This window comes from Rhinolophus sinicus, linkage group LG12, assembly GCF_036562045.2.
Source record: "Rhinolophus sinicus isolate RSC01 linkage group LG12, ASM3656204v1, whole genome shotgun sequence".
NCBI classification, from domain to species: Eukaryota; Metazoa; Chordata; class Mammalia; order Chiroptera; family Rhinolophidae; genus Rhinolophus; species Rhinolophus sinicus.
Window position 1 is genome coordinate 54,291,499 of NC_133761.1, and position 16,350 is coordinate 54,307,848.

The following is a 16,350-nucleotide window of genomic DNA, read 5'->3' on the forward strand; positions in this document are numbered from 1 at the left end:
AAAGGAGTGAGTAGGTCCCTTAGCCCTGCTGACCCTCCAACAGTGAGCCCTGGTGTCCTTCCATCTTCAGATGAGAAGCTTGGGGTCAGAAGTTGGGGAACCAGCCCAGACGTGCAGTCAGTGTGCGGGGGGGACTGAGACTGGCACCCACTCCCCTTGAAGTCCACAGTCCACAAGCGGGGACCTAGGCACACCTTCCACCTTATGCTTAGCAAGCCCCAAAGTATCCCCGAGGGACCCAGGCACTGTCATGGAGAGGATGTCAGGGTGGGCGGCTCAGAGTGGGGAGGGCCACCCCTAAGGACCAAGGGTCTCCTCCCGCCTTTCTCTGCAGGGAGTTTCAAGGCAGCTGCCAATGGCCGGATCCTGAAGAAACACTGTGAGTCGGAGCAGCGCTGCCTGGACCGGCTGATGGCTGACGTGCTAAAGCCCTTCGTGCCTGCCTACCATGGGGACGTGGTGAAGGACGGGGAGCGTTACAACCAGATGGACGACCTGCTGGCCGACTTTGACTCGCCATGCGTGATGGACTGCAAGATGGGTGTCAGGTGAGCTGGGCTCCTGGGAGCACGCGCCTCGGACCACGCCTGGCCACACGGCAGATACTGGGATGGCATCCAAGGTTTCCAGGAGGCCGGGCATCCTGGGCCATCCCTGAGGCCTCGTTTGTGCAAGAGCAGGCCTGGGAGTCTGGTTGGGCGTGGAAGCCCTTGCCCACCTCAGTTGTCTCTCATTACATGTGAGAGGACAGAGACCTGGCTTGCTCCTCATGCCCCTCCCTTGTCCCGTGAACTGGGATGGGGCCAGAAAGGGGGCCTGGCTGGGTACTGGCTGTCCCCAGTGAGAGGGCAGACGGAACTGCCCAGCTGGTCAGGTGCGGTTGCCCGGGGGAGCAAGATGGTGGCTTTTTCTTGCATGAGCTGTGAGGGGGAGGCTGGAGTAGAGGTTCTTCTCACCCCTCCCTCCCCTGCATCCTACCCCGTGCCAGTGAGTGGGAAGAGAGAGCTGGTTAGTGGAACATGTTGGTTTGCCAGAAAAGACTTGTGCTGCCCTAAGAATGCAATGGAGGAGGGAGCCCAGGAGCTCTGAAGGCCCTGCCTGGCCACACGTACCATGTGGCTCCCACCCCTTCTCAGCAGGGGGTGCTGAAGTCCTCTGGGGCCGTGCGCCATGTAGTGTCCAGTGTACTGTGCTCACCTCAGGGCCACCTGGCTGCAGGTACCCGGACTGGACAGGACGGCCAGACGCTGGACTCCCAGGTCCACGGCTCCCTGGGGTGGCCAGGCTCCAAGAAGCAGAGTGCCCCTGGAGCCTTTTTGCTTTGGGTGATGTAAGCAGTTTTATTTCTTATGAAAGGAGATTGAGAAAGAGGGGCGTGCGTGTGTGTGTGTGTGTGTGTGTGTGTGTGTGTGTGTACACAAGAGAGACGGGCCAAGAGAGACCAGTTTTCCTCCCCTCCTCACTCCTCCTGGGAGCTGGGTTCTGAAGTCAGACCCTGCAGGCTGACCTGCTTGCCCTTAGCTTTGCCTCCCGGGCAGGGACGGGGGGTGGGGAAGTACAGGTCCCATCATTGCTCTTGCACTGTCCCTGGCCTCCCTCCCGCCATCCATCCATCCAGGGCCCTCATCAGCTCCAGCAGGGAGGGGACAGAACATCTCTTCAGCCACCGCTTAGCCACTGCTCTTCCCCCAGAGCCTTATTTCTGTCCCTAGAAGCTCCCCTCCCCCACCTCTTGGTGCCTCAGAATGCACCCGCTCAAGGGGAAATATAAAATATTGTGGGTGGTGTTCATTCAGATCGTGGCCAAAAAAACTACACCCTGTGGGAAGAACACGTGGCCAGACAGTATACCTGTGTGTTCCCTGGGAGATTGCTGGGGCCAGGAACCCCCGTCTGCCCAGGGATGCCCCCCGCACCCCCTCCCTCTGTCTTCCCACCCCTTGCAGCTTCTGTCCCACTGCACTGGAGGGCTCTCAAGAGGGAACCAGAGTGACCAGCGAAGCTGAGACATGTTTAAGCCAGTTCTGCGCAGGGCCTGGAGGCAGAGGGAGTGGGCTGAGAGGAGCCTGTGTGGAGAGGAAGGGATAGGTCTCCCCAGAACCAGTCCCCCCCAGCCCCACCTTCCCTGCCTCACGGATCCCAAGAACGGGCCTTTCTGTGCTCCGAGTCCTGTGCAAGGTGCTCCTCGCAGCCACCTGGGTCTGAGCAGGAGGCTTTGACACCAGAGATGGAGGAACCCATCAGGGCCACCCATCCCCATCAGGCCTGCGTGCTGAGGCTGGGCTGACCCCCACGCTTACCGAGGGGGCTCCGCATCCAGACTCCTTGGCCTCGCAGCCTCTCCTGAAACCAGCATTCCATGGCCCCAGAGTCTGGCCTGTCCTTGCCAAGGAAGGAGACTGGAGCCTAGGGCCACCACAGACACCACGTCCCAAGCGTCAGGACTTGAGACTTGTCACAGAGCAGTGGTGGGAGGGCTGATAGGCAAATCCAGCCTCAGGCACAGTGGGCCCTAAGGAAAAGGTGCCTGTAGTATCCTAACCAGGGTGTCTCGGGACCCCAGTTCTGTATCAGCACACACTCACATTACTCTGGGGTGTTTTCTTAGGTTTGACCCTGTAAGTTTGTGTTATATGACCTGCCAGTGAAAGTCAGAAGTGTCTTCCTGACATCCGGACTAGGGTCTGGTAGGTGGCGACCAGTGCTGTCTCTAGCACCTTTGCCCTGTTTAAAGCTATGGGTGGCTTTGGTGTCACCTACTGGGTCCTCCACCATCCCTCTTAACTCCACCACCATGTGAGATGGAGGTTTGACTTTCCCTCTGGGGTGGGGGGCGGGGGGAACAGGCGACAGGGCTGCCTGGAGAGACTCTATGGTTCGTCTCCCGGTGGACGCCCAGCCCCACTGTCCAGCTGGTGACTCGTAGGCATCTCCGCCCAGCCCTTTTCCCCTCCTGGAGGGTGAGCAACTCTAATCAGATTTAGCTGCAGGGGCCCTGTGTGGAGAAAGCCCCATGTGAAAAGGGATTTGACATGAGGCCTGCTTCCTGTTTAAGGAGCTACTGAGAGCTCTTTGCAGAAGTGCAGCCACCCACTACCCTTCAGTGCATCAGGGGTGTTTGGGATGGCCGGCCCCTCGCCCAGCCGCGCACACGCATGCACACACACAAACACACAGGTCCACACGCATGGCTCCGTGCAGACGCATCTTGCCTCACAGCCCCTGCCTTGAAGCTTACCTACCACCTGACCTGGCTTGCACTCACAGTAGTGTGTGAGCATGTGTGGGCGTGGGCATGGGTGTACGTGTAAGTGCATAACCAAGGCCAACGGTCTTCCTTATTCGTCACCTCCTAGAAGGTCCTAAACGACCAGACTCAAGTTCAGCCCCAAGGATTTGTTTCTTTCTTATATCAGTTGACACAGTGGTTTCTGAAAACATCTTTTAAAGACATCATACATTTGACATCCAGTCAGTTCTGGGTCCCAAACCAGCAGTTTGGAGAAGGTGTGGGGGGAAGTGGGGGAGCAAGGCCCGCGGGACAGAGGGGGTGCGGGGAGTGGGGGCCTGGCCTGTTGTCACAGCAGGCTGCCTGTGGGCAGCTGCCACCCACGCAGGGCCAGGAGACAAAACTTCCCTTTACTGCAACCGAGGCTGCACATTTCTGTTTCGTGAAGGGTCACTGGCAGCAACTGAGCCTGCTGTGGGGAGAGAATGGGAATTTAAAGTGACAGAAGGGAAAAGGGCAGGTGTGGGGGAAGTGCCATACTCGATGGGGATGAGGGAAGCAGCCAGGGCTGCTCGAGTCTTGCACTGTCCCTGCTCCTATTACCCCACCAGTGTCCAGGGGACCCCTGCTGGTTCAGTGGGCAGGCCCAGCCTGCTTGTGCAAAGGGCAGAGCAGTGAGCCATTTGGTTGGCTGTGTTTTCTCCGGGTTTTCTTTTCCGACTAGGGGCTCAGGTGTGAGGAGGAATGGCTGGGCTGAGGCCTGGTGTCCATGGAGCAAGATTAACCAGGGATGTCTCTGCGATAGAACAAAGGCCAAAGAGCCCCAGGCTTTTCCTCCCTTCCTGGGCTTCTCCTCCAGCACTGTGGCTCCTTCAGAGGCCACCTTCTGGCCCAACCTTTGTACTCAAGATTTCTCTTCTTTGGAGAGAGCCAGAGACCTTGAAATGCCTGCTCAGCCCGTGAGGCTGCCTGAGAACTGGGGAGATGGGTGGGGTGGGGGACGGAATGAGCTCTCTGTCCCACACAGGTGCTGCCTTCAGAAGCCCTCCACCCCAGCAGGATGAGGGGAGGGGCAGCAGGAGAAGCCCAGCTAGGCCACCAAGCTACCCTGCCGCCTCCTTGCCTCCTCTGCTGGCCCGTGCGGTTCCCCGAGCAGGAAGAGCTCCGTAGGCTGTGCCAGGCCTTCCCGGTGGCCTTGGAATGAAGCTGTCCCCATGCAGCAAGGCCACTCCTGTCCTCCACAGTCCGGAGCCAGTCCCCCCACCCCGCCCAGCAGATGTGCGCCCATCCTTCTGGAGCCTGCCTTGACGAAGCTGACTGCAGCCCCTCACAAGGCACCGGTGGGCGGGGCCGCAGCCCTCATGTGACCTCCCCTCCCACACAGGACCTACCTGGAGGAGGAGCTCACCAAGGCCCGGAAGAAGCCCAGCCTCCGGAAGGACATGTACCAGAAGATGATTGAGGTGGACCCTGAGGCCCCGACCGAGGAGGAGAAAGCGCAGCGGGCTGTGACCAAGCCGCGGTACATGCAGTGGAGGGAGACCATCAGCTCCACGGCCACCCTCGGGTTCAGGATCGAGGGCATCAAGGTGAGGCCAGCCAGGTGCTTCCTGAGGCTGCCTGGACCACCCAGCTCCCAGGTGCAGAAGGGATGGGGACTCGGGCTCTGCCAGCATCCACCCCAAGGGGCCTGGCTGCTGTAAGCTTCCTCCCCTCTCAGGCCCAGGGTGTGAGCAGCCAGCTCCCAGGACAGACATTTGGAGAAATCTTCAGTCTGGGGACAGGTGGGATGGCCGTGTAGGGGGCTGGGGCAATGCAGCAGGTGTGGCTTCTAGTTCTGCCAGCAGTCAGCTCTCTGCCAAGGACTCTACCCTTAGCCCAGAGCACGCTGGGCACTGAGAATCCATCCAGGAGTAGCCAGTAGGGAGCTGGCTCATTCTGCCCATGTCCCCAAAACTGGGGACTGGCGGTGAGATGCAGTCAAGGGAGAGAACCCTCTGGCTGCCTTTGACCCCCAGGCAGGCAGGACCAAGCACTGCCCCTCTGTGTCACCACATACCCTGGTGAGGCTGCCCTGACGCCACCCCCCAACTTTACAGCACCTCACTCTCCTTTCCTCTTCAGTCTCCTGAGAGGGGTCTCAGAATGCTCTCCTCTCCCTATGTCCTTGCTTTGGGATTTGAAGAGCCAGCTCAGACGTGCGTTCAGCCCTCGGGTCTCTGGCACCGTCCCTCCACAGCAGATGGTGGGCCCTCAGCATTCTATCCCTTGTCTGTCCATTCTCGGCCCACATTGTCCAGACCGAGAGTCAGGGCTGGGCAGCTGGGAGCCCTACCTCAGGCTCCGCAGCCTCTCAGCAGTTGGCATTTAGGTATGAGGACCTGCAGGTGGTACTGGCTTGCTGCCGACGTGGCAAGCGGGGGGCAAGTATTCACCTTCCCCCGGGACAGCTGCTCTGTGAGCTCGGGGCCGAGAAAGCCATTTGCCTCCTTCCTGTCTTCTGAAACCAGTTTTTCTTTTCTTTTTTTTCACATCCAGCTCTCAGGCTGGATGCAAATTACATGCTAGTCTTTCTCCCCTTCAAGCGCATTTCCCTTTATCTGTTTGAAACAATCCACATTTCCCTTCACCTCTCCCTCTCAAGCTGGACGTTCTGCTCTTTGTCAGTTGTCCAGCTGCAGGAACAGCCAACAGCCCCTCTTCTTGGGCTGAGGGCCACCAGCTCTGAGAGAAGCCAGTGTCTTCGCTAGCAATCCACCCGCCTCTTGAGTCCCTTGGTTTAGGAAACACCCCACAGAGGCCCCCAGGAAAGGCTCGGCCAAGATGCACGTCCACCCTGCATCCACCCACAGCCCAGGGCCCCCAACCTGTTCTTTCAGAGGCAGCCACATTGCTTTCCCTAATCTCTAACCTTGCGCACAGGCCCACGTGTGGGGGCTCCTGGAGAAGCCATCCTTTCTCACCCTCTGTCCCTAAAGAACTGCTTTCCTCCTAGAGGAGGAAAGCTCCACATGCTGCCCTGGAACAGCCTGGAACAGACATAGTGGCGGGTTAAGAGAATAGAGTGATCTCTCGTGCTGGGTGGACCAGGGAGCAGAGGTGGGCAGGCAGTATTATTTCTTGGCTTTCAGGAAACCGATGATAAAGGATCATAAATTACAAAGGGAGTTGAGCTGAACTTGGGGTAGGGAGCGTCTCTCCTGTCGGGCGAGGGAGGGTGCCTCTGGAAGGCAGGGACCGCCCAGCACTCGGGTTCTGGGGCCAGTCCCCTAGTGGAAGCTGAGGCCTGTCCATCTCTTGGAGCCTCTGCTGCTCATACTGAGCAGGGGCTGCCTCCACAGCCTCCATTCTCCGTCCACATGCCTCTGACACTTCCAGGCCTTTCCTGCTGCTCTTCACTCCACCTGAACACACGGGTGCACCCACCCAGGGCCCCGGACAGGTTCTCCTCTCCTGTGCCACCCGATTCACCACCACGCAGCTGGTCGTGCAGGCGCCGGCCTCCTTGTTCCATACTTGGGCACCTCGCTGCCCAGGGGTCAGTCCTGGGCTCAGAGTGGCTTTCTCAGATGCTGGGTGGGTGAGTAGAGTGCCTGCCCGTGGACCCTCAGGTGACCCTCTCCTGGCTTCTCCTTCTCAGAAAGAAGACGGCTCAGTAAACCGGGACTTCAAGAAGACCAAAACACGGGAGCAGGTCACTGAGGCCTTCAGAGAATTCACTAAAGGAAACCCTAACATCCTGGTGAGTGAGGGCGCCCCTGAGAGGGAGCCTGTCGGGCAGGGTCACTGCCCGCTCTGGAAAGTCCTGCCCAGACCCAGACTGACCCAGGCCACAGCAGTGGCAGCCACAGTGCCCACGCAGAAAACCCTGGACCCAAACTTCTTCTTGGAAGGTGAAGGAGAAGGTGATGTGGTTGTGAGCCCCATTCGGTGGGTAAACAGGGAAACTCGGTGAGCACTCGCTCACTCTTTCCCTTAGCTGTCAGTCCCACAGCTTCCGAAAGTGTTCTCCATCCTCATAAGAGAATCCTTTCCATCGCTGTGTTTCTTTGGTACCCACTACCTGCCAACTGTTATGCTGAGTGCTTATCCAGTCCTCATAACAGCGCTCTGGGGAAGGAAACTCCAGCCTTGGAAGCTAAGAGGTCAAGGACACACAGCTGGGTGAAACGAATTCACGCAGGTGGGCCGGCAGCTACCAGTCCCAAACTCTGCAGTCCTCCAAGGCTTGGCTGGGCCTCTACCCCGCTGTGCGGCTGGGTGAGGGAAGTGTACCTGGGGGTGGGGGGGTCACTTGTCCTCTCCAGCAAGAACTGGCCAGCTGTCTCTGTGGTATACTTGGCAGAAGTTCAGGGCGAAGTGGCCTCCTACTGCAGCAGCAGGCAGGCTGGACGCTGCTCTGACCCTCCCAACGTAGGTGGGGAGTGTCGAGCCTCCGCACCCCAGGGGCCGGGCACGCTGTGACAGAGACCCAGGCACAGCAGGGACGTGGCTCTGAGAGAAGCACCTTCTCCTGAACAGGCTCCCAGGGCTGCCGGGCAGGGAGGGGTAGACCAGACACCTTTTCTCCCAGAAGACTCAACACCAGCTGGAACTGAGAACCATCCCTTCCTTGTCTGGCCAGGAGACTTCCCTTGGCCCCTGGCGAGCACCGAGGCTTCGGTCATGGAGCACACACCCCGACTCTTCCATAGGCTGGGCCTCTGGGCTCTGGGTGAAGCTCCTTAGCAAAGCCTGCCACAGGACGCATGCTTCCTGTGCCTCGATGAGAGCTGTTTATTCCTGGTCCTCAGCTCCAGGCTGGCTCTGCTACAGATGGGCACTGAGGGACCGTGTGTGCCTGTGTGCGACAGGCTTCCCCAGCGGTCCCCGGGGAAGGCGGGCACCCCTAGGGCCAAACAGTCAACCCGGGTTTGGAGGGCTCTGTGGAGAGGCCCCTGGCAGAGAGATTCGTGGTCTCCCACTGGCTCTGTCCTTTCAAAAGTCAGGGCACTGAAGTTTGTATTCAGGAAGACACCATGGCAACCAGGCTCTTGAGATGCTGCCTGCCTCTACACTGCTGGCATTCCAGAATAAACTTAACCTTCATGCGAGGAGCTCCTGCAGGCTGCTCAGGAGCTGTGCCTCCCGGCCCCGCCTGCTCGCAAAGCCGTGCAGATTGGAGGAAGCATGGGACCAGGAGCCGGCCACCCTGCTTCTCGGGGCCTCAGTTGCTTCATTTCTAGATGAGGAGGTTGGAACAAATGATCAAGGTCCCTCCTACTCTGACACTCTAATGGGCCGAATGGAGCTTCAGATCCACCCCCCACACACACACCCTCAAGTGTGTAAAACTCTGGTCATCTTTCTGTTCCCAGATCGCCTACCGGGACCGGCTAAAGGACATTCGGGCCACCCTAGAAGTTTCTCCCTTCTTCAAGAGCCACGAGGTAGGCCTTAGGCTGTTGCCGGCTCTTTGGTGCAGGACCCAGCCTCAGAGACCCTGCTGGGCCTGTCGGCCCAGGATTTGCAGAGGTCATGCTGCCGGCCTGGGGTTTGACACGGACCTCATTGTCTCGTACAGCGTGTGGCATCTCTTTGGCTTCCTCCCTTTCACACAGGCAGTTGCTCAGGGTGTTGGGGAGTCAGGGTCTAGGAGGAGAAGGCGAAGGCCCCAAGGTGTAGCTGTGGTCTGAAATAGTGGAAAGTGTGCAGGCTGGATGAGGGGGGAACCTGCCATGTGGGACTTTCTCCTTGCCACACCGCCCACACAGAAGGGTGGTTGCTATTCTGGAATTGGATGTCCTATGCTTCCCCCTGCCCCCACTCCCAGCATGGCCACTGTCCTGTGGGTTCTGCTGCCCAGGTGAGAATGGGGGGCAGAGTTGCAGGCTCTGGGCCTATCCTGAGTGACCACTCTCATTTCATTCAGACCTCAGACTTTTCCAAGTCCCCTCCAGTGCCAGGCTGCAGTGTGGCGGGCAGGGCGGGGGCTCCGTGGTCCCTTCCTGCTCCCTTCATCTCCCTGCCCCTCTACAGGTCATCGGCAGCTCGCTCCTCTTCATCCATGACAAGAAGGAACAGGCCAAGGTGTGGATGATCGACTTTGGGAAAACCACACCGCTGCCCGAGGGCCAGACGCTGCAGCACGATGTCCCCTGGCAGGAAGGGAACCGGGAGGATGGCTACCTCTCGGGCCTGAACAACCTCATCGACATTCTGACGGAAATGTGTCCGGGTCCGGGCGCCCCTCTTGCCTGAGGACACCCCACGCCCACCTCACCGCCACTCCTGGTCTCTTTTCTTCCCCTTTGCTTCCTTTCTTCTTAATTTTTCTTTCACTTCTACCTGGGTGCAAGCCCCAGAACTGACCCTCCCAAATTGCACTACAAGACACTTTGTAGAAGAGAAGACAAGATTTTCTAGTTATTTTCCTAATTGAGGGGCTTGGAGCTGGGGTTTCCACTTCTCTCCATAAATAGCATCTCCTACTAGAAGAGTAAGGCCTGCAGGGTAGGTCAGTTGGGTTTAGATCTGGATGAGGCTCCGGCCCCCTCGGCAGGCTACCTGTGGGCACCTGCTGCCCCCTGGTGGCAGGCGCCATTATCTCCGCTGCCCAGCACAGCCTATTTCTGCCCCATCCTCCCAGCCTGGCAGGGGCTGTTAAGAGCCCCTGTTCAGCAGGTGCCTGATGCCAGACTTTCTTGTGGTTTGGACACAAAATCACTAGGAACCGCATGAGGGCCATGAGTAAAGCACTCTCTGCTTAGCAGCCCAGGGGCTCCCAGAGACCTGGAGTGGCCTTTGTAAGGCTGCTAAAGCCAGGCCCTTCACCGTCTGGTTGAAACCATCCAGCTTTGGTCCAGACCCAGGAGCCAGGAAGAGGCCTGAGCCGGCTTGGCTGTGCTCTCTGATGTTGGCCTTCCCAGTGGGGGGCAGGCAGGAGCTGGGTTCTACCTGTGGTGATTGCCCATGAATTTGAAGGGATGCTCTACAAAACCTGAGCTTCCAGGGCTATCCCCCACCCCCAAAACCACTTGTGCCTCCCACTCCCCACCTTGATGTGGCAAGGCCAGGGGGCTGAGTGGGAGTGGGCCAGGGTGCAGGCAGCTGCCAGGGGAAGAAAGACAGAATGTGCAGAGGAAACTCCTAACCTCTCCCACCTCCCTGGTGCCACTTTGGGCCTGCCTGCAAACCGGAGGTTCTCTCATGAGGTCCAGTCCCTGCAGTTACAGGCAGGGCTTCAGGCCAGGGCCAGGCAGGGAGGAAACAGGAAGCTGGCTTACTGGCTTTTTTGTTTTCCCCCACCCCCACCCCCTGAAATAAGTCTTAATGGCCTGAAGCGCTTAGACCCACATTTCCCAAATGTGGTGTGGGCAGCTTCCAGGGTGTGTAGTGGGTGCCAGGGGATGTTCCAGGTATCTCTTCCTGGAATTTCCAGGTGGCTTCGAGATTCGTGGGGAACCAAGTGTAAGCCTTATTCTAATTGTAAGGCAGGTAATTCTATATTATTGCGAAGAATGTAAAATTTACATGACTTTTAAAGACTTGTAATTCCGGCTATGGCCATTTGTGCCCCCAGGTGTCCCCCTTTGTTGTCCGAGGAGAGTTGGGGACAAGCCAACCGGCACTGGGGCCAGTTGCTCCAGAGGGAGCTACTTCAGGTCATAATGGAGATAGTGTGCTCCCAGGTGTGTGTGCCTGGAGGGACCCACCCGAGGGAGGGCTTCCTGGGCCGCCCCCGTCACCCAGGGTCTCTGGGGGAACTGTCAGCTCGCCCACGTGACACCTAAGTTTCCCCTTTCATGCTGGCTGAGTGACGGTTGCTGGGGGCGGAGGGTGGGCCTGAAGGATGTGTAAGTTCAGATTTAAAAAAAGGAAATCACTTTTCAGCTTCTGGCTCTTGTTCAAAACAGTGGTGAACTCCGGTGTGGGCTGACAGCTAAAGGTCACCCCCCCGCCCGCCTGCCCGCCCCTGTGGAGCACAGGGGACCTCGTGACAGCACGTGATCTTGGAAGGCAGGCACACGGGGGCTGTCGTCACTTGTGAGTTAGAAGGCACCCCGGTGGTCTGTGTGCAGCTCTCTGGGAAGGGATATCATTAATTCAGACATCAAACTTCTACACCTATGGGCTGGCCAAAAGTTCTCCTATCTGTGAAAAAAGTTTGCTAAAGCAAATGAATGCTATGAACAAAAATTACCGGGACCAGCTGCACCTACTTAAGAGAACAAAATTTCTAAGCACTTTAAGCAAACACCTGTCGTTTGCAAACAGTGTGCTAATATGTAAATGATTTGTTTATTAAAGGAGGCCCATGGGGCCTCTTGTTGGCAGTACTTTGCTTTGGGTTACATTATATATGTGAAAGTGGAATAAAGTGACATCTTTTTAGGGTTATTCTATTACTTAGGGGTTCTGGGTTTTTGTATTTACTGTGTTAGTTCTCCTCTTTCACACCTACTCTATCTCCCAACCCTTTCTCCCCTTTGTCCTCGCACCCCCTTTGGCCCAGTGGGATAGATGGATCCTGGAATGGAATTTTCCAGAACTCCTGCCCAGGCTGTCTGAAAGACCTCCGTTGTCCCTGTCCTGCCCCCATCCCCACAGCGTTCTTGCTGTTCAGCACTGCTTAGCCTTCGAGGAAGGTTTCTCAACTGCTCCCGTCCCAGACTTGCCTTTAGTGTCATGTAAGAAGTTTTTAAGTTATATTTATTTTGTTGTTTTTTAAAATTGCACAAAACACTAAGACTAAGAGGCTAGATTCTGTTTCTCCTTTAAAGCTCTGCCTTCTTTCTGAACTTCTGTCCTGCTTGGTGGGAAGAGCCTGGACGCAGCCCTGGTGCCCCACCCCACCCCCACCCTCCACCCCCACCCCAGACAGGCTCTTTCCTCCCTTAGCTGTATTTAGCTTTGAGTTTTTCTGCATCCGGTCAGCCCCTGTGTGTACATAACACATGCGCCTTCTTGGGAAGCAGGGTGTCCACCCCTTGCAATGCCTTTTCCCTGGAGGAGAAGACTCCCCAGAGGGTTCTCCTTCTCTCTGCACCCCTCTCCCCACGGCACGTTGGAGAAAACTGAACTGTTACAAACCCCTGTACAGTGCCTGTCAGACAGACTGCAAACACTCTGTACCTTCCTAAATAAAGGCCTGGAGACCACATGCTGTCTGCGGTGTGGTCCTTCTGACCCCAAGCCCTTGAGAAGTGGCTCGGGTGGGGGGCACTTTGGAAGCTGGAGGATTGAGTTGGGGTTGTGACGACCCCTGGCATGGAGTCAGATTGGGTAACATTTTAATCTGCAAAGTATTGAATCACTCTTCAAAACAAGTTAAAAATCTGCTCCATCCTTCCCCCCAAAAAAACAAATGGTTGATGGGGGTGGAGGGTGGGACATGAGGATGTATAAGTTCAGATTTTTAAAAAGGAAATCACTTTTAAGCTTCCTGGCGCTTGTTCAAAATAGTGGTGAACTCCTATGTGGTCCTTTCTACCTTCTCCACAAAACCTTTATTTACCTAGTAGCTCAGGGACATCAAACAGCCACAAAGAAGTGCTCGATCTCAGGCTGGGGGGACCTCTGCAGTCTTTGGATGGGCGCCTCACGTCTGTAGTCCCCTTTTATCCCCATATCAACTCCATGAACAAAGTTGTGTTGCCTCCATTTTACAGATGGGAAAACTGAGGCTTAAGAAAGACCAAACACCTTGACTTGGGTAATAAGTGAGGAGCAGGGATTCAGATCCAGAATTTGTCTGGTTTCAAAAACAATTCTGTCTCCCTCCCTCCCTGGAGAATGGAAGGCAGAGAGCTTGTGTTATCTTTGCCCAGATCCCATGTGCTAAGCACCGGGCTTGGCACAGCATTTGACACCCTAATATATGATGGGGGGCTGGGCTGGCAAGGAATAAGGGGGAGCAGGAACCCCTGTAGCACATCAGAAATTCATCACTGTCTACCCTGTACTTCCCTTCAGGACTCTCCCAGCTCTGCCTGCATGTTTGGAGGTTTCATTTGCAGAATTCTGTATTTGGGAGTGTGTCCTTTCCTTATTTTGAAAAATTATAGGACAAAAGTACAGAAAAGCTACAGGACTTTTGCACCTTCTGTCTCTTCTGCCTGGGGTGCATTCCCCAGGTCATCACGTGGTAACTACAGTAACTTCAGATTCTCCCATCGGTATCTTAGCTCTGTAGGTTCCCACCCGCATCCACTCAGGTTCACCCTGGGATCTGCCCAGGCCGGTGCCTGTGTAACCTTAAAGTCTGGGGGCCTTAACTCCCCATGGTACAAACCTTGCACCAATGGGAGAAAAGAACAGGTTGATAGGTCTTTTCTTCTTCACCTCCCACCGCACTGATGGGTGCAGCCTGACCAGCTTTCCAGTGGGCGGCCCCATGAGATCCAGCAGCCAGGTGCACTTAGTAGGGCCACCATGATCACTTGTATCGATGCAACCTGACCTTGTCCCTTACTTCCGATGGCTGGGTTGCACTCTAAAAAAAAAACAGTAGGAAATAAGCCTCCCCTCAGGCTCTGCTCACTGGAGAACCTGAACAGACTTAGGTCTTGGCTCAGATGTTGCCTCCTTGGAAAGGCCTCTGAACGCCCAGCTAAAGCAAGGCTACCTCAGCCACTCTCTCCTCCAATGCCCGTATTACCTGTCACAAACCTCAGTGTTCACAGCCATCTACCGGTCTCGGGGTCCATCTCCTCTATTGCCACATTGCTGAGGGCAGGGATTTGATCATGTAACTGCTGTTTCTTCCGTGTCTAGCAGTGCCAGGCACATGACGGGTGCTTAATAAATGACCAGGGTGCCTGAGCTATCGCAGGCAGCTAGGGTGCATGGACACCCCTTCTCAGGCAGGAGAAGACAAACTCCTAGTTGGGTGGGTTCCCGGCCTCTCCGTCCTCTCCTCCAGTGATCTCATCCTGAGCCCCCTGTGGCCGTCCCTCCTCGGTGTCTTTCTCTAGACCTCTCCAGTACCAGTGATGGACTAGCAGAGACGCTCGACATACACTTTCTGAACTGGATGAGTGTTTGTTGGTCTTCACCTCACAATCCTTTCCCTCTGTGATCACCTACCAGAGCTTTCCGATCAGCCCCAACCATGTGCCACCCTGTGGTCATTAAACACTGCCCCTGTGTCCACCCAGCCTTCCCTGCCCAGCTTCCTATACCCACTCCCCAGACTGACTGAGACAATGCTTCACCCTTCACCCCGCAGCGCCTCTGCCTGCTCCCCCTCCCCACCCCACACTTTAGCCACACACAAGACAGGAGCTCCTCTGTAAGGAGGGGCACCGGGAGCATCCAGTCCCTCTCAGCTTCTGCACCCCCTCATCCTGCTAAGTGAGCGTGGACCCCACACGTCCCCTAGAGCTGCTGGCCATGGGGAAAGGACTAGACCGCTGGCTGTGGAGGAAGGGCTTAGAGGAGGCTGAGCACCCCCAGGGCACGTGGCCGCTGGATGGGCCAGAGTTGTCCTCTGGCTCAATGAATGGCGTCTTGGGCCTTGCTGCCTCCTTCAGGCCAATGTCAATGGCCGAGGCTGCCCCCTGAACCCTGCCTGCCCTTTGGAGAAGGAATCAGCATGTGAACCAAATGAAGCTCCCGGGAGCCCCTGTCCACAGCCCCACCGCATCCTGTGTGGAGAGCATGGGTGGGATTTTGTGTCACCACAACTCGGCCCCGTAGCTTCAGAAGGGCTTGACCTTGGTCCCAGTGGCTGGGAAGGGTGCCACCTCTCTCCCTCAACAGATCTCACAGGGACTGGACTGGCTGGGAATCTAGAAAACAGCCTGAACAGTCACTCACGTGCTTACAGCCCTTGGGAGCGTCTTTGCTCCTTAGGTCAAAGGGCGAGTTTGAACACTCTGTCAGCTGCACTGACAACCTACCCCACTTACACTGGGAGCTGGGGAGGGCCCCACGGGATGGCTGAGGAGCTTCTGGGCTCACTCTGAGATGGATCTGGGCCCACACTCTGTTACCTCATGGACTCTGAGAAGCTCGTCTCTAACCACAGGGCCATGCAGACATCTCAGGTCTCAGGTAGCATTGTCAGCACAGACCCCAGAAGACTGATGTTGGCTGCCGCAATGGGAAACTGCAGACCCTTCTAGAAGTAAGTCAGCTTGCAGACTCGAGACCACTGACTGAAGGCCTGCCCCACGTCTCACCTTCCACGTCATTCCAGTTACCACGGTGAAGACCTTCCTTCCACCAGCAGTGGAACCCCTATTACCTTCAGACTAGTGGACAGTCCAACTTCAAAGGGGAGGGGAGTTGAAAATAACAGACTCCCTGGGGGTGTGCAGGGGGTTTGCTGGGGAGTAGTCAGCTGCCTTGGTGACAAGGAGGCTGTCTGCAGACCAAGGAGCAGAAAGAAAACCTCCTTGAAGCAGTTTGAGAACCAGCAGTAGGAGGAAGGCCTCGGACGGACTGGGAGACCCACGCCTGCCTCTAGGTAGCTGTAGCCCAGTCAGCCCTGGGGCCTCTCCTCCCAACGTCTGGTAGGGCCCCAGGGTCAAAGGGGAGGGATCTTCACTGAAGTCTGGGAAATCACTTGGCTAACACAGCAGTTCTTCACCTTGTGGGGATCACAGATGCCTTAGATAATTAGAGGGAGCTCTGCACCCCCTTCCCAGAAAAATGCCTGTATGCATCACACAATGTTATATCCAAATTCAGGGACTCCTAGACGGCCCCCAAAGCCCCTTGATAAATCCCCAGGTGGTATATGGGCACCATCTTAAGAACCCATGGCTTGTAATAGTCCTTTCCAATAATACATATTGACGCGGGCCCCTTCCCCTCACTGCATGACATTTCTGTGCATCGGAGACCGGCCTGGCTCTGGCCCCTCTCTTTCCCCTCCTATAACTATCTAGCCTCTGAACAGGCATCACCTTAGAACTAGGGCCCATCTGTTTGTAAATAAAGCTTTATTGGAAAGAAGCACGCCCATTCCTTTATGAACTGTCTATGGCTGCTATCTACTAAAGCAGCAGAGTTGAGCAGTTGCCAGAGACTTCTGGCTGCAAAGGCTAAAATATTTACTGTCTTGCGTTTTATAGAAAAATCCTCCAACCCCTGCCTTAGAATAACGGTGACCAGTGATGAAGAATTACTACCTG

General features: G+C 56.4%; 1 protein-coding gene across 2 annotated transcripts in view; it reads left to right on the forward strand.

The window, feature by feature from the left end:
• ITPKB (inositol-trisphosphate 3-kinase B) overlaps positions 1-12,371 on the forward strand; it is a 92,837-nt gene extending 80,466 nt beyond the window's left edge. For both annotated transcript variants that reach the window (XM_019730902.2, XM_019730903.2), the window contains exons 4-8: positions 335-548; positions 4,614-4,818; positions 6,870-6,971; positions 8,587-8,658; positions 9,248-12,371. In XM_019730902.2, the coding sequence (XP_019586461.2) occupies positions 335-548; positions 4,614-4,818; positions 6,870-6,971; positions 8,587-8,658; positions 9,248-9,469 (815 nt within the window). In that variant the 3' untranslated portion in view covers positions 9,470-12,371. The remainder of the gene's footprint in view (positions 1-334; positions 549-4,613; positions 4,819-6,869; positions 6,972-8,586; positions 8,659-9,247) is intronic.
• The last annotated feature ends 3,979 nt before the right edge of the window (positions 12,372-16,350 follow it).